Source organism: Ciona robusta, chromosome 11, assembly GCF_009617815.1.
Source record: "Ciona robusta chromosome 11, ASM961781v2".
NCBI classification, from domain to species: domain Eukaryota; kingdom Metazoa; phylum Chordata; class Ascidiacea; order Phlebobranchia; family Cionidae; genus Ciona; species Ciona robusta.
In genome coordinates, this window is record NC_143245.1 from 3141074 (window position 1) to 3162862 (window position 21789).

The 21789-nt window shown below is 31.5% G+C and overlaps 1 protein-coding gene across 6 annotated transcripts in view; it reads left to right on the forward strand.

The window, feature by feature from the left end:
• Positions 1-21789, forward strand: part of LOC149728085 (ryanodine receptor 2-like) — a 63165-nt gene that overhangs the window by 27808 nt on the left and 13568 nt on the right. For 3 of the 6 annotated variants that reach the window (XM_089889206.1, XM_089889210.1, XM_089889211.1), the window contains 39 exons: positions 278-426; positions 997-1124; positions 1684-1815; positions 2219-2322; positions 2583-2718; positions 3136-3310; positions 3872-3986; positions 4202-4310; positions 4702-4877; positions 5301-5521; positions 5885-5975; positions 6617-6757; positions 7049-7209; positions 7778-7946; positions 8547-8681; positions 8959-9243; positions 9827-9940; positions 10626-10772; positions 10887-11008; positions 11116-11165; positions 11338-11398; positions 11896-11997; positions 12539-12672; positions 13179-13260; positions 13367-13426; positions 13831-13961; positions 14496-14646; positions 15184-15380; positions 15644-15759; positions 15870-15911; positions 16277-16404; positions 16988-17075; positions 17130-17234; positions 17441-17650; positions 17968-18060; positions 18553-18665; positions 20178-20277; positions 20884-20972; positions 21375-21483. In XM_089889206.1, coding sequence (XP_089745332.1) covers positions 278-426; positions 997-1124; positions 1684-1815; positions 2219-2322; positions 2583-2718; positions 3136-3310; positions 3872-3986; positions 4202-4310; positions 4702-4877; positions 5301-5521; positions 5885-5975; positions 6617-6757; positions 7049-7209; positions 7778-7946; positions 8547-8681; positions 8959-9243; positions 9827-9940; positions 10626-10772; positions 10887-11008; positions 11116-11165; positions 11338-11398; positions 11896-11997; positions 12539-12672; positions 13179-13260; positions 13367-13426; positions 13831-13961; positions 14496-14646; positions 15184-15380; positions 15644-15759; positions 15870-15911; positions 16277-16404; positions 16988-17075; positions 17130-17234; positions 17441-17650; positions 17968-18060; positions 18553-18665; positions 20178-20277; positions 20884-20972; positions 21375-21483 — 4971 coding nt within the window. Of the gene's footprint in view, positions 1-277; positions 427-996; positions 1125-1683; positions 1816-2218; positions 2323-2582; positions 2719-3135; positions 3311-3871; positions 3987-4201; positions 4311-4701; positions 4878-5300; positions 5522-5884; positions 5976-6616; positions 6758-7048; positions 7210-7777; positions 7947-8546; positions 8682-8958; positions 9244-9826; positions 9941-10625; positions 10773-10886; positions 11009-11115; positions 11166-11337; positions 11399-11895; positions 11998-12538; positions 12673-13178; positions 13261-13366; positions 13427-13830; positions 13962-14495; positions 14647-15183; positions 15381-15643; positions 15760-15869; positions 15912-16276; positions 16405-16987; positions 17076-17129; positions 17235-17440; positions 17651-17967; positions 18061-18552; positions 18666-19222; positions 19317-20177; positions 20278-20883; positions 20973-21374; positions 21484-21789 lie in introns of all 6 variants that reach the window. The other 3 variants (XM_089889207.1, XM_089889208.1, XM_089889209.1) reach the window with 3 other exon arrangements.

The following is a 21789-nucleotide window of genomic DNA, read 5'->3' on the forward strand; positions in this document are numbered from 1 at the left end:
AACCATAAGCGGGCATGAGTCGTATGAAACAGAACATTCGTGTTATAGCAACTGTTGTTTTTCAGACATGCAAAGATTAATAATACCCTTTTTGCATGGTCACTTTTATGCGCGTAAGTACTTGCATATTTACTCGCAAACGCTTATGACGTTATGCGTGTTAACTTTGTTTTTGCGAGTAAATATGCGAGTACTTACGCGCATAAAAGTGACCATGCAAAAAGGGTATAAGTAACATTGATTAAACGATGTAATTGCAATACTTATTATGTTACAGCTATACAATGCATTAAACAAGACGTATTGCATAAGTGAAATATCAGAGGTCGATACCATGGGCTTACTTGACTCACTTTCAAGATTAAGATCTCTATTGTCGGTAAAACTCGGAGAAGAAGAAGAAACTTTAATTATAAAAGAACTAAAGTTAGCGATATTCAACTTTTACAGATTTTTTTGTTTTGTTTTAAAAGTTAAGTTTTTTTTTCTGTGGTTTTGCCAGATTTTCTAGTAGTTTTGTTTACTTTAGATTAACAATTACTTTCATTACTGGGACAAAATCATTTACTTTGTGATGTAACAGTCTTATATTTTTTTAATATGTCAGATATACATTTTAAGAAACAAACTACAATGATTCTTAAGTAAATAATTGTTCCAATAATACATTGAACTAAAAAGGTGGTTATTGTTAGGTGTACAGGTGAGGTGATTTTGTCTAAAAATTTAAAAGTGCTTACCTATTCCTAGACTTAGTAAAATAACATTGAACTTTTAATACAGTGATTAGATGTCTTTTATATTTGATCAAAAAAATTTATAAGAGTCACATAATACCACACTCATTGCTTGCTATTTTGAGCACCTTTTTGTTTGATAATTTTAGAAAATAATATTAGCAGAATAATTGTCAATTCTGCCAGTGTAATGTATGCCAAATTTAAGAATCAAAACTGTGTTTTTTTTTCACTACCTGATGAGTTACAATATTTTCAGCACAATTATGAACAACAAAGTGTTTTATCAACACCCGAACCTTATGCGGGTTCTGTGCATGCACGAAACTGTGATGGAAGTCATGGTTAGTGTATTGGGTGGTGAAGATGATGAAACGAATTCTAATGGTTGGTAATTTACACCTAAATCCTATATTTCCTAAGACTGCTTTAAAAATTGACAAATAGTCTTTTGGGACTGGTGGCTATGATTATACAGTAAAGTATTTTTTTTTAATATTCTTATAAATTTTGTAATATTTCATTGTTTGTTTGATAGATTTCTTTTATTTTGTCTCATATGTTATAATAAAAAAACTAAATTTATCAGCTGTAATATCTGGGGAAAATATAAAATATAATTGTACCGTTATGATGAAAGGTTTTAATTTAACCTAAATATGAATTTATATTAAACTACTAAATTGCTAGTACTATAAAAGTCTTAAAATATTGCTGTTAAAACTTAGTTTGAATTATTATGTATTTTATTAAATTTAAAAAAAAAGAATTTAATATGAGATTTGGGTATTGGACAATAGACATTAGCTAGCATAAAAAAAACATTCCTGATTGGCGGAAAAATAGTTTTGATTCCAGTTTTTTGCTAAACAATACTTGTTGGTAAACATCAATCAACAGAAGAGTTTGTTATGAATTCCTAAATTCTAATATTTCTTTTTTTTAGAAGTTCAATTCCCACGAATGGTGGCAGCTTGTTGTCGATTCCTTTGTTACTTTTGTCGCATCAGTCGGTTAAACCAAGGAGCTCTTTTTGAACATCTTGGATTCCTTCTCGAGCATTCTGCAGTTGGACTTGGTTAGAACATCTTCTAATATTAATAGTTTTATAATTTGACACAGTTATAGCCACTGATAAATAAAATAATTTTGTTTTGTGTGACATTGTGGCAAAGTGGTTAGCACGGCCTTGGCCTAGTTTATGGGTTTAAGGCTCGATACTGCTACCATTATAAGAATGTGGGTCCCTTGGCAAGACACTTAACGGCAATTTCTCTTAGTTCCTTATGGGTTGTGTAAATTGTCAATGTCACAAAAATTAAAAAATTCTTTCTAAAAAAATATTTCTGAACAAAGTTACGTAGGAATTAACTGGTAAGCGGACAAGAGTGTGTGATACAGAACACCTATGTTATAACAGCTACTGTTGCCTGCCATGCGAGGAATAAATAAGATACATTGTTTCATTTTATATTTTCAAGCTTCACCTTCAATGAGGGGTTCCACACCACTCGATGTTGCTGCTGCATCCGTTATGGATAACAACGAGCTAGCGTTGGCGCTGAAAGAAAGTGATCTAGCAAAGGTAAATATTTATTTGATAATATCCATTCATTTCAGGAATTCTTAACTTTCTATAAATTTCACCCAATTCCTGAAAAATAACAGGTTTTGAAATATAGATTATTTGTAATTTCTTTCTAAAACCTTAATATAGAAACTTTTAGGGTTCTTTTGGCCAATTTGTTTTTGTTTAATAATTTCTAATCTTTGCTACCGTGATCAGTAAGACAAATAAAGTTTTTTTAATATTGATTTCATTTAAACATGCTGTAAATGTTTCAGATCGTTGAACAGCTTGGCACATGTGGTGTGGAAAGTTGTCAACTGTTGTTGAGAAAAGGATATCCTGATATCGGGTGGAATCCTGTGGAAGGAGAGAGATATTTAGACTTCTTAAAAAATGCTGTTTTCGTAAATGGTGTGTAGACTTTTTGTTGTATAAGTAATTTACATGGCAGTGGTACAGAAACCCAAATAGAGAAATATGATTGAATAACCTCAAAAGTTCGGATTTGCTTTTATCAAAATGTTGCGGCACATAACAGCTTATCACAGATTTTTCTGGCTTCGTGACAAGCGGTTAGCGTCTGCATCTAACCCAGAGATTAGAGGTTTAAGGCTTGATGGTGCTAGGACTGTAAGCGCATGTATCTTTGGGCAAGACACTTAAAGGCAATTCCTCCAACCCAGTGATCCCTTACATTTATTCATTCAATACTATGTGTTGCAGGGTTTCTGTACAGAGTACACACAGTTTGTAAGATATTTTTTTGCTTAAAAAAAGTTCAAAAAGAAAAAAAGGTTTTACAAAATGTTGTGTTTTGGTTCTATTTAGGAGAAAGTGTTGAAGAGAATGCAAATCTTGTTGTTCGTCAATTGATTCGACGTACAGAATGTCTTGGTCCAAGTTTAAGAGGAGAAGGCGGACACGGACTTCTTTCTGCAATTACATCCGCTCTACAGATATGTAGAGACAGAAGTAAGGATGGTCCAGACAACAATGTCCTAAGGTATGTATTTATATTGATGGTTATAATATTGGTGTCATATTGAGTACCATATGTAGTGGTTTAGTCCACCTCATTCTCAGTTTAAGAGTTACCAAGAATGCACTTGTAAATGGTTGTTTTTTTATATAACTACCAATTTGTAGAACCCAATAGTTGCCGTTGTGCTTCACTGTTAAAAGCTATTACTTGCAAAAAGACACGCACTGGTTTATTATTTTATTGGCTAAACATTTTCTGGGTTATTCAGTTGTTTTGCATAACCGACCAGTGTTCTGGCAAAGTGGTTAGCACACATGCCTCTAACCAAGAGTTGATGGGTTCAAGGCTTGTGGACGTATGTGTCCTTGACCAAGACACTTAATGGCAATTACTCCAATCCAGTGGTCACTAATAGGTTGTCTAAATTATCAGCCAAACAAAAAAAATTACCAGCAAAGTTACATGCGTGGTAACTCGTAGGCTGGCACGAGGTGTATAAAATAGAATACCCATGTTATAATGACCGACGCTTTCCCGCCATGCGAGGTAAAAGCAAGTTACATTCAAGTTCAATACCTTTAGAAATGACTTTGATGATGAGAATGATATCCATATGGGATTTTCAATTCTTGCATTTTATTCAACTCTGATTGATCTGCTTGGAAGATGTGCACCAGAACAATGCTTGATCATGCAGGTACTTATCTGTAGGAAAATATAAAACAATCGTAATAGTTTTAAACTGTTGGGCTAAAAATCCGGCTATGGCTAAAATGCTTTTTCTGGCAATAAGGGTTAGTGTTGTAGATATCGCTAAAAATGCTTTTCCAGCATAGTTGTGTTATTACATGAGGTTTTTCATGAACAATCAATTAGTCTGTTCAAATGCATTTTTCTGTTTATTTATTCCAGGGCAAAAGTGATGCCATTCGTATACGCAGCATTTTAAGAAGCTTGGTTCCCTTGGAAGATCTTATTGGTGTCATCAGTCTTCCATTTGAACTGCCTCGATTAGAAAGAGGTTTGAAACTGAATTTCAAACTACTTTGTTATGTACCCACTGCCATAACACAAATATTAGCTCTCCTGTCTCTAACCCTGAGGTTGTGGGTTCAAGGCTTGTCACTGCGAGGCATATGTGTCCTTTGGCAAGACACTTAAAGGCAATTACTCCAACCTAGTGGTCACTAATGGGTTGTCTAAATTGTCAGCCATTAACAAACTTACATACTAGTCGAAAGTGGCAGAAAGTGTATGAAACAGAAGTTCTGTGTTATAATATTGTTTTTCCTCCAGGCTATGTTAAAGCAAGTTACATTCATTTATTATCAATATATATAGTTGTTTTTTACTTTTCAAGCAATTGGTAAAAATTTTTCCCATAAAAAAAGTGTTTTTATATTTTATTCTAGATGGTTCCACCAATGTTCGAGAACCTGATCTATCCGCTTGTTTCATTCCTGATCATAAAGCATCCATGGTTTTATTCCTTGAAAGAGTATATGGTGTAGACGACCCCAAGCTCATGCTTCGTTTATTAGAAGTTGGAATGTTACCAGACATGAAAGCTGCAGCTCAACTAGATACAGTAAATTTATTTTTAATTTAATTAAAAATACAGTTGTATAATAAATGGTATGGCTCATACCAGGGGTGGGCAACTTCTTTAGTTAGTAAGTCGGATATGAGAAAATGAAGTCCTTGGCGGGCGGGATTAAAGGTATTTAATGTAAACTTTAAATCATATATACCAAACACAATACAGGGTATAAACAAGCAGTAAAAAATTAATCGAAAAAAAGTTACAATTTAAGTTTCGTTATTTTGACCTTTACACATGATAGTACTTGCTGCGCAGTTCAATTGCCTAACATGTAGATTGTTTATGACAAATTAACACGTTGATATTATACATTACAGAAGAAGTGTTCAAATAATAATGTGCACCAATAATAATCATCATTTTATTTTAAAATCTCACATTTAACCAGTAAATAAATTTGTGTTCCAGCCTTTACTTCATACCACTGACATGGCATTGTCACTCAATCGTTACATGTGCTACAGTCTTCTACCAATGCTTGTAAAACACGTAGAACTATTGGAACAATGGCAACATCGTGTTGTGTTGATCGACCAATTGCTGCATACAATTTATCGAATGTCTCAGGCTCAAGCACTTACTAAAGCTCAGAAAGAAATGATCAGTAACTGCCTTGTTGCAGTAGCAGGGTAAAACAGTAGTGTAACATTTTATCGTTAAATGTATATTCTGCAGGTAAAGGGTATTTATTACTATATTTAAAAGTATGTTTACAAATCCTGCAGTAGCAAAATATAGGGAACAAAAATATATTAAGAGTTGTAATGCTAGAAACCATTAGGCCAGGTCTACATTTATTACATGAAACTTGATATGTTTTTATTACTTTTAACTAAAGGCTAAAAATTGCAACCAATACAGACTAAAAAACAGTGTTTTTTATATTATCAAAAAAATATTTTATATTTTTATAAATAAAACCAACTTGTCATTGTAACATGCTATGTATCATCTTTATATTATTTAATTATTTTTTATGTTATTTATTCCAGTGTCTTGCGTCCATCTTTATTACAAGGTCTGCTGAGAAAGTTAACATTTGATGTTCCTGCATTAACTGAAGAAACTTACGTTCCAATACGGGTTTGTTGATTTCAATTCCTAATAACCGAGTTAATGCATTTGTATGGTTTGGTAAAAGTTTAATTGCCACAACAATTAAAAAAAATTTCTGTTGCCTAATTTTTGGAAAAACTTTATAAACCTCATGGGACTTACGAATTGGATAAATGTAACTTACTTTATCCTCCCATGTCAGAAAACAACATTCGTTATCACTTGGATGTTTTGTTTTATACCCTGCTAACAAGTTACAATGTATGAAACTGTGCATAGTTTTTACTGTATGCTGCCTTTTTGACATTCAAATATTGACTAGTGGCCAGTGGGTTAGAGCAATTGCCATTATGTGTTCCACATTGGTGGCGGCATCCATTTTTAACTGCTACAAAATCTTTAAAAAAATTAAATTCTAAAAACTTTAAAAAAAACTTTATACTTCTACCAAAAAAATTAAATATTGTTGTGAGATTAGATATATACTTTTTATTATATTTTCTTTAAACAAAGAAAATTCAAAGAATTATAAAACCATATCCTCACGACTCCCATAAACCGTTGTTAATTGTTTAAAACACAATCTGGATTTTTGGATATTATATACTAAAGGCTTTACACACCCTACCATATTTAACATAAAATATGATATTTTAACTTCATTTCAGTTATTAACACAACATTATGCGAGATGTTGGAAGTATTACTACCTACATGATGGATGTAGTGAGTTTGGCAGAGCTACTGATGAAGAGAAACACATAACTATGGTCTTGTTTTGGGGAATATTTGATTCACTTGCAAAAAAAGTTAGGATTTTGAGAATTACATTACTTTCAACCTGTTTAGTTTTTATTTTGTGTTTTAATATTATAAACAAAAACATTTTATAACTTTGATTAATGTAAAATGTACACTTTATAATGTCTGCCAACTTTATTAAAACTTAAAACAAAACTGTTTTATAAAAAAATTAAAGAAATTTATTCTACTGATGAATAAAATCAATTTGTTTCTTAATAAATAACTTATACCACTGTTCATTTATATCACTGTAAATATTTTTGCCAGGTATTAATAAATCCCTTTTATATACCCAGCCCTACCAACAAGAACTCTTCTCCAAAGTCCTCCCATGTTTGTGTTCAATTGCGAATGCCCTACCTGCTGATTATGCTTTGTCTCCAGCACTTGAACAATTGAAAGAACCCTCCATAACTGCCCATGGAAAGTTTGTACCTAGACCTGTGGACACCAAATGGTTTGTAAACTTCTGAATGATTTTAACTTGCTTTATCCCCACGTGTCGAGAAAATACAGTTTTATAACATTGGTGTTCTGTTTCATACACCTTGTGCCTGCTTACAAGCAACCACATATTAGACTTTGTGGGTTATTATAAACTTACTCCCAATAAACAGTGTTTAACTGCCAAATAAGTTGAATAAATCATTAAATAAATTTAACTTATTTTATTTTCGCGAGTCTGAAAACAAGAGTCATAATAACATAAATGTTCTGTTTCATACACCTCGTTCCAGAATTTTTTAAGTGACCACTGGGTTAGAGCAATTGCAGTTAAGGGTCTTGCTCAAGGACACATACGCCCACAATAGTAGCAGCGATGAGCCTTAAACTCATAGCCTCTGGGTTAGAGGCAGGCGCGCTAACCACTGCAACAGGAATTTGATGTTTGAAATACTTTAACCAGCTTAAAAGTTTCAGATTTATTAAATGTAAAAATGAAATGTTGCTTAAAAAATATGGAATAAAAAATTCTAAACTATATTTTCTCAATAGAATCTTTGTAAATTTCATTCTATCTACAGTATAATGTTACCAGAAAAGTTGGATACTTTTGTTAACAAGTATTCTGAACAATGGCATGACACTTGGGCTTTGGAAAGATTTACTGCAGGGTGGACATATGATTCACATTACAATGATCATTTTAAACATCATCCAATGTTGAAGCCTTATCGTCTCTTGAATGATCGGGTAATCGAACTTGCTTTATCCTTGAATGATAACCGACAGTCATTATAACCCAATGTTCTGTTTCACACCCTACATGTCCGCTTACAAGTTACCGTATTTGTAACTTTATGAGTGATTGTTTTTTCTGTATGACTGACAATTCAGACAACCTGTAAATAACTACTGAGTTGAAGCAAAGTAACACATGTTTGCCTAAAATGGTAGCATCAACGGACCTTGAACCCTTTCCCCTTAAGCTAGAGGCAGGCATGCTAATCATTGTGACACTGCTCCAAAACAGTTAACATAATTATATGAAATAAATCAGAACTAATTCAAACAGTTTGTGACTTTATGTAAACCTTTCTTACATTTATTGGTATTACTTTCACTTGTTTATATTTTTTAGCATGGTATATTTTTTAGCATATAGCATATTGACTATTATTTTACTTTAACTTCTCATGTTACGCCTTTAATTATTTTTTTCTTTCGTCTTTTAATGGAAGAAATAAAATTAGGTCATATGTTTATTAGATTATTAAGACTTTCTGTTAGATTTTTTCTGGGTAATTATTATATTGTTCCAACATGGTTGTAACCAAATGCTATTATTTCCAGGAAAAAGATGTTTATCGACCAACTGTTCGTGAAGGAATTAAGACATTGCTTGCGTGGGGGTGGACCATTAGGAAAGCAAGAGACGCAACTGAACAGTTACCTGCTAAAGTCAGATGTTCATCTCAGTCAAACATTGTGATTTACTTATCTTAATTTAAACAAACTATTTTTTTACTTATAAACGATCTCCACAATGAATAAGTGAAACATTTAAAAAGTTCAAGACATCCTCTGTTACAAACGGGATGTATAAAATTTACACTATTGGGGATAATATGATATTGATTACAAATATATTGGAGAAAATTGACAAAAATTGACAACATTGGACGAAAGGTTTATAAACCTTCTTAAAAAACCTGTATTGATCTCTTTAGTAAATCTTGTTAATTCAAAACCTTTTATATTACAGTCCGCTTCTGAAGCTCATGGTTACCTTCCTCGTCCTTATGATTTAAGTGGCGTAATACTGAGTCGTGAAATGATGCGGACCGCCGAAATGTTGGCGGAAAATTTCCACTTGGTTTGGGCGAAAAAGAAGTTTAATGAAATGGAAGCAAAAATGGCGGCAAATTCTTCTCAACCGTCATCCCCTACCATGACTACAAACCCTATGCTCGTCCCTTATGATCGACTGACAGCTAAAGAAAAAGAGAAAGATAGAAGCAAATCTTATGATCTGCTCAAGTTTTTCCAGGTATAGTACCTAAAAACAATCACTCATTTACATACATGGTAACTCGTAGGCGAGTACAAGATGTATGAAACAGAAAACACTTGTAATAACAACTTTTCTCATGCCCATGCCAGGATAAGTAGATCTAATTCATACCTGACAATCCGCATAAGCTTTTTTTAATGTTTTGATTTGTATAAAGTAAACTTTATAGAATGTGGGATTTAAAGGGCACGCTTTTTAATTTATATTTTTCCTTAAGTGGTTAAGTATTTATGTCGTTATTTAACAACTCTCTTTTAATTTTCTATTTCTTTCCACAATATTATTATTAGGTATATAAACTGTTGCAGCTGGGTATAACATTTAATTATATAAATATTATTATATCTCTCTTTTTAGTTAAGTAAGTGTAGTCCAAAATGTTTGAGTACTGCGGCATATTTGGTACCTACAAAAATAGTTGTTCCATCTTTAACCTAAACGCCAATATTTTTTTGTTAAAATTTTTAGTTAAGTGAAAAGAATATTTTCGGAAGCAAAGAAAATTTGGTATATCACTTAAAGATACTCTATCTTTTACCTTTACTGCAATATTTTCCAGTTCAACAGCTACATGTTGACCAAAGATGAAAAAGAGGAACTTGATATAAAGTCATCGGTGGAGAAAAGATTTTCTTCCATGATGTTGGTCAGACTTCTCAACTATGTGGAAAAGGTAGAATTAATGTTTTAGAAACATTTTGTTTATTTTTGTTGCAGAATTATATCCAGGGGGCGAATTAATAACGTCAGCGTTCATCAATTTTTTTTTTTGTTCTAAAATTCAATGATTTATTTTTTTGTGCGTTTTAATCACTCACACCAACACATGTTTATACTTTACAATTGTTCATTCTGCAATACCAAAGGCGTTTTATTTATTGCAAAATGAAATCTGTGACTTTATTATTGACCCTTGGTTATACTCAGTATTTAGGTCAAGATTATACGCATTTTAACCTTGAGTGATTATGTTTAGTAAGACTTGTTAGATTATGCATGTTAACTTGTAATGGAGCTTATATATTATGAAGCAGTTGTTATGGTGTGCAATAGACAAAGTTTAGTAATTAACGTGCCTGCCTCTCAATCAGACGCTGCAACCATTGTGGGCGTATGTGTTTTTGGGCAAGACACTTAACTACACTTGCTCCAAATGTCCAAATGGTTTGTCTAAATTGTCAGCGATACAGAAAAAAAAACAATCACCTACAAAAGTTTTACATGTTATAACTCAGCAGCTGGCAAGAGGTGTATACAACAAAGCAAGTTGCATTCATTCATGTATAACTTTGTCCGACCACATAAGCATAAATAAATATTCATAATATCAAAAGTTTGTCATTTTGTATTTTTTCTAGAGTACAGTTTATGTGAATGGCATGATCCAAGCTGCAGAAACCGTGAAACAACGCCGACAAGAACACGCAGCGTTTGGTAATTCACAACATGATGCTGCGTTACAGCTCGAGTTGACGGGAGACCATGATATTAAGTTCTTTGCAAAAGTAATAAAATATTAAAATACTTTTAAAGTAAACTTCGGTAAATTTGATGTCGATTGTATCACATGAAACATGATTATAATTTGTAAATTTTTGTTTAATGTTTTGTAAATCTAGGTTGGTATGCCATTTATTGAATCATATTTCAAAACACAAGAAATATATTATGTAACGGTATCCGGAAGTCTTAATGAAGGAATGTCTGTTGCATCAAACAAAGAAAAAGAAGCAGTTACTTTGTAAGTAACATTTATGTGATTTATTTTATTTTAACCCATTTTGTCATATACCAACATTCACTCTATATATCATTCATTTCTAATGCTTACAAATGATAAACACACAGGTTGTTTTGCAAAATGGCATTGCTGATACGACAAAGAACCGCTATGTTTGGTGAGTATGTTAAAATATATTGCGAATAAATGAATTTAACTTCCTTTATCCTTTTGTGCACGGCAAAATGACAATCATTCTAACTTGAATGTTCTGTTTCACATACCTTGTGCCAGCTTACTGTTTTTTGCTCCATTTTATGTTTTAAAAATAAACTTCACATTCTTTTCAGGTGTTGATGCATCAGTTGCAATAAACTGCATCAAAGTTCTTGCAGAATGTATTGACGCATCGTAAGTTAACGTAAACTTATATCTTTTAAATTTAATAATTGTATTTCAAATAATAGTTAACAACCACCTGTTCACTTTATGCCATTTTTATTTATTAATAATAACTGAATGTCTAATGCAACTAAAGAGTGTTTATTTTATCTTCTAGATTTAATGCCAACTTTATTGCAAATTAGTTTAACAACTATCATTTTCTTTTTTACTATTTTTATTCAGTAATAATATATAAATGTCTAATTGTGCAATTTAAGTTTTTTACTGCTAAAATAATGCATTTTTAGTTTCTTGTTACACAAACAAATAGTTTAATTTCGATATAAGCTATTAACCTAGGTAGTCATGAAAGTATTGCTTTCCATTATTGCAAAAACCAAGCTTTAGTCCACAGTTAATGCTCCAAACCCGGTCCCTATTGTGCCACACTGTAGGACCTCACTCGTATAGAATTATTAGATTTGTAAAGAATTTCCACAATCAAATAATGTTTATATTGACAGAACAATCACCAAATCATGTCCAGAACATATCAAGCAAGCCTTGATAACTTTCTTCAATAATGCTGCTGAAGATTTAAAAAAGATGCTTAACCATATTAGAAGGTGAGGAAATAATCAACTTCACTGCTATATACTTTGTGTATAGGTGTAGCGATCACACTTTTTTTCTTATAATTAGATGTAAATATGTTTTTTACTGTAAACATGTTTCAACAACTGTTGTTTTGTTTTAACGACTGTTGTTGAGACACAAATAAATTTATTATTATTATCATACTTGTTAATACAAACACAGTAGTGTTATGTTTCTTACAAAGACGTAACTGTTTGAAAATTAGATTACCTGTTATTTACAAGTCTAAAATATTTTTTGGGAGACTTTATCTGTAATTGATAAAACTGATTGTTTTTTATCATATTATCAGCAACAGCATAGTGGTGAAGTACAAACTTTTAACATAAAGTGTATGAACCTTTTACATATGGTGGGCATTAACAAATATTTAGGTCCCAATATGGCTTATATACTAGATCCTCAGGGGCCACACCCATACAGAATAGAATAGAACAAACATACATTTTAACACTGAGTTGTCCTTTAAGTGATGACAATTATTTTATATTTGAATCATGTTTGTTTCAGTGGTCGAATGAAACATCTTCGTAAAATGATGCTTGGTGCTCAAACCACCAATTATGTCACGCACTGCATTCTACCAGTTCTAACAATTCTGTTTCGACATTTGGGTCGCCATAACTTTGGGAAGGATTTGCTGCGTAAGTTACAAAAAAAAAACACTTTTAAAATAACAAAAATTGATTTACCATTTTGAATCATGGTGTAAAAAAATATATGAGTTTAAAAATACTGTATAAAGAAATATAAACTCACATAAAAATTATGGTTGTTTAACTTGTTACTGTGTTTAAAAGTTATGGAAAGTGTATAATAAAAAGTGTGCCATTTCAACTTCTACATATGTATAACTCACAACAAGTTGCAACTACTTAAATAAAAGTATGTGTAAGAAAACACACTTTGTACAATACTAAATTGGAAAAATTCTTGAAAAATAAGTTTCCTATTAGTTTACAACGAACTTAGAGCATAATTGGTAACTTGTAAGCGGGCATGAGGTGTATGAAACAAAACATCTGTGTTATAACCACTGTCATTTTCCAATGCACACAATGATAAAGCAAGTTAAATTTACCTAACTATTTTCTTATCTTGATGATTACTTATTTTGCATATTCCTTCTTATAACATGTTGTTTATGCAGTGGATGAAATACAAGTGTCTTGCTACAAAATTCTTAATGGTTTGTACAGTCTTGGTACAGGCAAAGGAGCTTTTATTGACCGGTAAGGAAATTAAATATTAAACATTGAATTCATTTCATTAATCCTCATTAAAAAAATATGTTCCATACTGCTTAACAAACTCATATTTTTGACCACATATCACCAGCTTGACTGAGTGTGGCAGCACAAAATCAACCATCAAGTTTGCTGAAAAAATATTTGAAAAGTAAGATTTTGTAATTAGTTTGTGGTTTCACACAATTTTTTAAATCATTGTTACCTGTTCTCATATGAAGAATTGGTTCTTTTAATTGGTTTCAATGCATGCTAATTATGAAAACACATGTACTAAAAAAATTACGAATGTAAAAAATATCTCATACCACAAAACTAAATGAAAGGTGGCAGTTTTTCATACACATATCATTTTTACACCACGGGATTTACAACTAATATAATAAAAATCTTATAAGATTCTTAAAATAAAATTGTTGGTAAAAAAAATTTTTACTAAATTTTTTTAAATAATTTTATAAATTTTGTTTGAAAATTTCTTTTTTTATAATTTTTTTCTTAGAAATGCTTACTTTGTCACAAAACAGCCATCTTAACTAACATTAATGATTCTAGCCATCGATCACAAGTTGGAGAATGCTTAGCTGCATTTGCAAGTGCCTTTCCTGTCCCATTTCTGGAACCTCGTCTCAACAAATTCAATTCTTGTTCAATTTACAACATTCTCAGCATAAAAGATCGAAAATGTAAGTTAGAAATTGTTTTCCACTGTTGTCATTTTTCAACAATTGCTCGATCATATTTCAACAATTGCTAGAGAATTGGGTAAAATTTATAGCTCCATTGCACGAAAGCCATTTTTATTTTCTATCGTACTTCTTTTATTTTAAATTTAACCTATTCACACATGCCAGACCTTTAGTGTTAGAAAATGAAAAAGAATAAATGAAAAATTAATTTATGTTGTAAAATTATGCATTCATCTACTTTAAACTATTGAAATTATATACAATCTCTTATTTCAGACAATTCCGTAATCTTTTGTAGTTTGAAAATTTAAACTTTATATTTGCCAACCCATTGGTTCGTTAGGAATCGTATAAATAACCAGCCATATTTTAATAAAAGTAGATAAAAAATATACCCAAAGTTACATCACCAGCACGAGCTATATAAAACAGAATCCCCATGCCATCACAACTGTTGTTTCCCCTCCACGTGAGGATAAATAAATTACATTCATTCATTCATTCTTTTTTCTTGCCATGTATTTACTGCAGTACTTGGCTTGCCACCAAAACTTGAACAGCTCACACCCCTCCTTCCAACATTAAACAATCTGCTTTCCGATATAAGTCACTTGGCTGAATCAGGGGCAAAATATGAGGAAGCTCCAGAAATGATTGACATTATTCTTCCTATGATTTGCAGGTAGATTGTGATACAGATTTTTTAATGAAATAAAGTTAATGACAATTTTATTTTGTGGCTTCATCTATTTGGATTGTTTTTATTGAATGTTAAAACATGGGTATGCAAATAATTTTTTGTGTAAGATTTTTGTTTGCTTAGTAGTAACAGTTCACATACAGATTTTTTTGTTCATTATACTTTGGTTTTGATTCAAGCTTTTTCTATATTTTTAAAATCGGCATCACTTCAATAAAAAAAAATTAGTAATATTTTCTAACCAATTAATTTTATATGCACAATTAGGCTGGTTACTGCTAGTATTGTGAGTGTATATGTCCTTGTACAAGACACATAGCTATAATTCCAACCCAGTGGACATTATTGGGTTTTTCAATTTGTTGGCCATACCTAAAACAATCATCCACAAAGCTACATACATAACTTGTAAGCGGGCACAAGGTGTATACAACAACACCTGTGTTATATCAATTGTCAGTGCCAAGATAATGCAAATTACATTTATTGATTGATTGATTGGTTCATTCACCTGCATAGATACCTTCCAATGTGGTGGAAACAAGGTGCATGTGTTGCCCAGCAAACTAATGACAAGAGAATTCAAATTGAAGAATCATCTGGTTGTGGAACTGCAGTTTCAGGAGAAATTTTAAACAACATTCTCCGTGATGTACTACGTCTCATCCAAAATAACCTTGGATCTGATGAAGCAGATTGGATGAAAAGAATTGCAGGTTTTTATTTTTTTTTTTCTTGTTTGTAAATAAAAAAATTAACTCACTTTTTGTTTAGTTCTCTATGATTGTTGGCTTTAAATTGCCTAATTGCCTACTTTTGACCTTAGATTTTAACTTGACTTACCTTCATTTAATTCTATTCTACATGGGTGAGGTCCTACAGCGTGGCATGTCTTTGGATCTGTGATTTAGGCCAAGAAAATTTCATTAACCTATATCTTAAATTGTGTTAAAAACTAAAACATTCTTCTTTTTATCAGTTTATGCACAGCCAATCTTGGTTCAAAGTGATCCTGATTTATTGACGTCTCATTTTCTTCCAATTTTAAACAAATCACTGAAAAGAATCCAACAGATCAGAGATTTAGAAGAACAAGTAAAATTTTTCTTTATTTTTACTTTGTAACTTAGTAAAAAACACTGCACTTTAAGTCCAAAGTTCTCTTTAATTTTATTTTCACGTCTCATGCATGTTCACGTTCACAGCTTGCTGGCCACAAAGGATCAATGAATGACCTACTGAACATAGTAAGTTGCCATGCTCAGTTTCACCGCATGTATTTAACTGCATGTTATGATATTTGAATGTACATGTAGATTGTAGAGTGTTGATAAAAGGTGAAGCTATCCTAACATTCTCTTAATGTGTTTAAAGTCTGTTGAAGACTATTTTATTTGCAGCTTGTATTCAATAACTTTTAACTTTAAGCATTTTTTTCATTGTTTTAAAATTCCTACTATTTACTATATGCATGAAAAAATTTGGATAATGTATGCATCAATGCATGTCGGCTCAGTTTCCATTCTTGCTCATTTAAATTGTTTTATATACTTAGTTTTTGCATGCATTCTACTGATTAAGTAACTTTTTTGTAACATTGTTTTGTAACCAGGTAAAGTATGAGCAAAGAGTGAATGATGTTTCGGATTTAGAACTTTTAATGTTGGAAGATTATGGAATAATTGCTCGCGATCTTTATGCGTTCTACCCACTGCTGGTTCGGTATATTGATCTTAGCAAGTAAGTTTTTATAATAATGAACGTAACTTGCTTTTTCTTTAAATGGCAGGATAATCACAGTCGTTAAAACACGAATGTTCTATTTCATACACCTCATGCATGCTTACGAGTTACCATGTATGTAACTTTTTTGGGCGATTGCTTTTTCTAGATGGTTGACAGCTTAGACAGCCCATTAGTTCACTGGGATTGAAATATTTGCTGGCAGGTTCTTGTTCATAAATACTTGGTTACTTATAGAAATACATGTGTGTGTAGCCATATCTATTGAAATGCAATAAAACACCTGTTTTATAAGAGTAAATAAGTGATTGTGATAAAAATATCATATTGGTACTGCGTAGTAATAAAGAGATTTTAAAAGTGATCACTGTAGTTTAGAACATGTTCCAATGATAATAATTTCATTTTCTGTTGGATATTTTTTTAATATTTAACAAAAAAGCAAGCCTTAACTCTTGAAAGCCTTAGTTTATGATGTAAAATTGTTTACATAATATTCAAAGAGATTTGGCTTAACATTGTAAAAGTTACAATATGTGTTATTTTGAGTTACCATCTTAAATTTTTTGTTCATTTTTAGATCACTCTGGATTCGAGAGAAAAATCAAAATGCTATTGCACTTTTTAAGTTGTTGTCTGAGATTCTTGTTATTTGGGCAAAATCTGTTGTAAGTATAAAACATATTTATCTACAGTTGGGAGTTTTAATTCTTTTTAAACAGAACTTCAGAAGAGAAGAACAAAACTTTGTAGTTCAACATGAAATAGATAACATGTCTGTACTAACAGCTGATAAAAGTGCCACTCCAAACGCTGCTTCTGCATTGGTGAGTATACTTAACTTCATGGGAAAAAAAGTTGGTCAAAACTGCTGATGACATAATATAAGTATAAACTAATTTAAACTTACTTGTGTACTTACAAGCTTTATATTTTTGGCTGTAATTATGAATAGATATTGGATTTTCTTTGCCAAAAAAATGAAATAAATGCAAAAGAGAGGTTTTTGAGTTGAATAAGTTTTGTGTTCTAGGCAAACAGGCGCATCGTTAAAAAGCGTGGCGATCGTTATTCGCCATCTACATCACTCATAGTTGCATGCGTCAAGCGAATGCTGCCTGTTGCACTGAACATGGGAAAAGTTGGAGATTGTAATTTATTACAAGAAGCTAAGACTCGATTTCTAAAGAAAGAAATGGAAGATGATGTGAAAGAATATTTAATTTCTGCTCTAAGGGAAAATGTAAGAACCAATTTATTTATACTTTTGTACTTTTATAACACTCAAATTAGTATCTGTCGCCTGTAACCTGTTCAAAGCTTAGTGCTGCTCTATTGTGGGTGTATGTGTCTTTAGACAAGATATTAAAGAAACTTTGCTTCCAATGGTCACTAATAGATTGTCAAAACTGTCTCCAATGCAGGAAAAAATCATCCACATAATTACAAATGTGTTAACTCATACGGGTGCATGATGTATATGAAACATTCGTTTTATAATGACTGTCCTTTTCCCGCCACATTAGGATAGAGCAAATTCATTCAATTTTTTAATAAAAGGTAAATGAAGATTTAACAAATGAACATGGAGATATTACAACACGAGCTGAATGGTTGTTAGAAATATCACGTGTACAATATCATCTACACCTGGTAAGCTATTTCTTAATAAATTGTGTTGATACTTTTTCATTAAGTTGTTAAATCTCTCGTTTTAAAACTTTGCGTTATTTTCATTGCTTATTAATTTACACTTTTCTTATGAACTCTAATTTAAATCTATGATTTTTAGAGTGTTACGGTCACGCCTTTTAATCAAAACATTAGTTCTTTCTATTTTTATCAATAAGCGTGTTTTAAAAACTGTTGTTTAACCGTTACTACCCGTCTTTTCGCTTTTTTCAACTCTCTTGTTCTTCGCTATCGTGACCGTAGGGACGAAATAAATTTCATTCATGAATAAATATCACTGACTTTATGAATAAATATCACTGAAAGTTATATGAAGTATTTACAATTTTGAAACAACCTTAAATTTTGGGTTTATAACTTTCGGGCTTATATGTCTATACAAATATATATTTTAATATTTGTATTATTGTATTTATACAACATAAGATAATTTAACAATAAAACTTCATAAAGACGGAGCATCCACCAAAATCTCGAAGAGCAGTTTGGAAGAAATTGATGTCAAAACAAAGAAAGAGGGCCGTAGTGTCATGTTTTCGAATGGTTCCTTTATACAACCTTCCAATGTAAGTACTAGCCTACATGTTTAATGTAATCTAAGTATTTTTTTATAAAAAGAAACAATAAGTTTATATTAGGTTAGTGATCAGAAAACTTTCTTATCATTCAGAGTATAATTGTATTTTTTTTAAAAACATGTTAGAAATTGTTACAGCTCTGTAGACAAATAGATTAGAAGCCCATGGGCATTTAGGAATTTAAACATTTTTAACTTTAAAGACGCAACAACGCGTAAACACTTAGTGTATAAGTTACCGTGTACGGTACATAATAAAACAAGAATCCTAAGACCTTTTTTAAGCTTTTTTTTTTTGTATGAAGTTTGGTGGACTTCATTGTTCATATTTAGTAAGGTGGGGTAAGATGGCACTTTTTGCATTGTCTGTTTTGCAGTAAACACAGAATATTTACTGAATTATATATCTGTAGCCCAACGAATCTAAAAGAAAGTTGTTAAAAACACGATCAGGAATTTGGGGTTTAGGCTCTAACAGTATCTCATCTTACCCCACAGTACTATACTTTATATGCCAATGTTAATATTAGTACATAATAAAAACAGGCATCGTGTATCCAATTGCTTCCTATCTAAGTATATGGAAAAATGGTTAAATACGGAAGAACCAAACAATTGTGGTCTGATCGACATTATTACGGTACTTTGGTGCCTGATTCAATAAATGTTCCTATTTGTAAAAACTTTTGCACATCTTTGAATGGAATGCATTGGATGTTTGTTTGCACTGACACAAATTTGGATAAGTGTGTTCAGTTTTATTTGAACACAAACAATTTGTGTTATTTTGTTGTGTTGTTTTCTGAACACACGTGGTACCATATTTACCAACAGAAACCACACAATGGTTACTACTTCGGGTTCTTATGATATTTTTCTCGTATCTGTATTTTTAGACAGTTGTGTCACTAAACAAGTTTATGATAGCAGGTGTACAAACTATCACAAAATACCTAAAGATCTGTTTAACATAACAGCAAAAATTAGGAAGCATTTGGTCCGGTGGTATATTTACCTTTGTGTGTTACTTGCAGGGACTAGTAAATAACAATCCGTTTATTTGGGTCGTATATGACCTTGGGCAAGATTTCTAACAGCAATTGCCCCAACCCAGTGGTCACTAATGGTTTGTTCAAATTACCAGCCATTCATAAGAAAAATATAAAAATCAAAAAAAGTATTTACTTAAAAAGTAACATACGCGGTAACTCATAAGCTGGCATGAGGTGTATGAAACAGAATGAATGAATGATATTTATATCAGAACACCATGTTATAACGACTGCCGTTTTCTGGCCACACAAAGATAATGCAAGTTGCATTACATTCATTCAAAATATCAAAATTTCAGGATTATTAGGACATATTTGCTGGGGTTATTGGATAAATGATATAGAACCTTGGTCTATTGGTTAGGTTGGTAGTTATGGAGTTTGAAATAATCTTTCAATTTTGTATATATACTTGCCTAATTATTTTGAAAATTGTTAAAAATTCTTAGACACAAAGTGATATCCATGTTTGTTCCCTCCTATTCTCAACACTGGGTTTATACTGATCAGTCAAACTTTGCTGGAAAGTTGATAAATTTGGTTCATAAGGTATTCAAACATGCTTTTGCTGCACCATAGAAACCATGCTTTGTTACCTGAACAGCAAAGTTCATCAAAGATCAGCCATTTACAGGAAGCAGGATACGATTTAAAAATTAATATACTCCACCATTTAAAAATGACTTTTTTGTAAATGTTGTTTTACTATGAGGTTTAAAAACTTGCCGGCAACCATCACACAAATAGCATGGCATGCACATTCACAGTTATATACATTCAACAACAAGTTACAGGCATGAAAATCTGTGATTCTTATTTTACACTTTTTGGAACTTTTAAATGATTTCTTACCTCATTACAAGACGATACTGGGTTTAAAACTTCAATTTGCTACCACTGTGGGCATGTGTGTCCTTGGGCAAGGCACTTAAAATAATTGCTCTGATCCAGTGGTCATCAAATTTTCAGCCGTTTTTTTTATCATCCTTCATAAAATTTAAAATTCTATACCTGGTGATCTGGCACTTGGTGTATGAAATAAAGCACATGTGCTGTAACAACCTGTTGTCTCACCACGAATGAATAAATATGCATCAATCCTACATATTCTCTTGAAAAGTAAAACAGTAACAATATTTTATTTTTTGGAATCAGCCAAACCAAGAAGAGGGAAAAACCTTGCACTGTGATCCACTTAGTCAACTTATTCAAGTATTCAGTATGTCAGCTGTCACCTCTGTTGTGTAAGTTGTGATATAAATTCATTGAGCTTTTAATATAAATTATATTACAAATTTATTGAACCATGTCAGTAATAAAAAAAATATTAATTAAAAACAAAAGAAGGAAATATTTTTTAATTATAGTTTTAAACAAAGTATGGGTAAAAATATGAAAAATTATCAGTTTAATAGCGTGACTTTTTACCCTAACATATGATAAACTCGCAGTGAGCTGCTACTGAATCATATAGACAGATTACGATGCAATTAGATTAAAAGTGTGCATAAAATCCAGAAACTTTTTAATTATCCCTTTGAATGCAATAAAGAAGATATTTAATTAATAAACTGAAGAGAAAGAAAAAATGTTAAAATTTTTCATAAAACATTTTTTAATTTAAAAAAATGTTTTTTTTGTAACAGCGAGAATGATGATTTATACCTCGCATATTCTGAACTTATGACACAGAGTTGTCACACTGGTGATGACGAAGAAGAGGATGAGGGGGAAGAAAGTGAAAAATCTTTTGAGGCAAGTGTTTAAAAATAAATTGTTAGTCATACATGAAAAAGAAAAAGTCATACACAAAAAAACTACAAGTTGACATACTTAGCAACTCGTAAGCAGACTTTATGTGTATCAAGCACACATGTTGTAACGACTGTCATTTCCCCCGTGCATGCGAGGATAAAGCAAGTTACATTCATTCTTTTAAAAAATAAAAGGTACACTTCTTCATTTAAAACATACAAATTGATGTTTTAGCTGAAAACATGCCTATTAATGTTCTTGGTGTTTATTGATATTTTTCATGCAAAAATGCAAAATGTAATTATA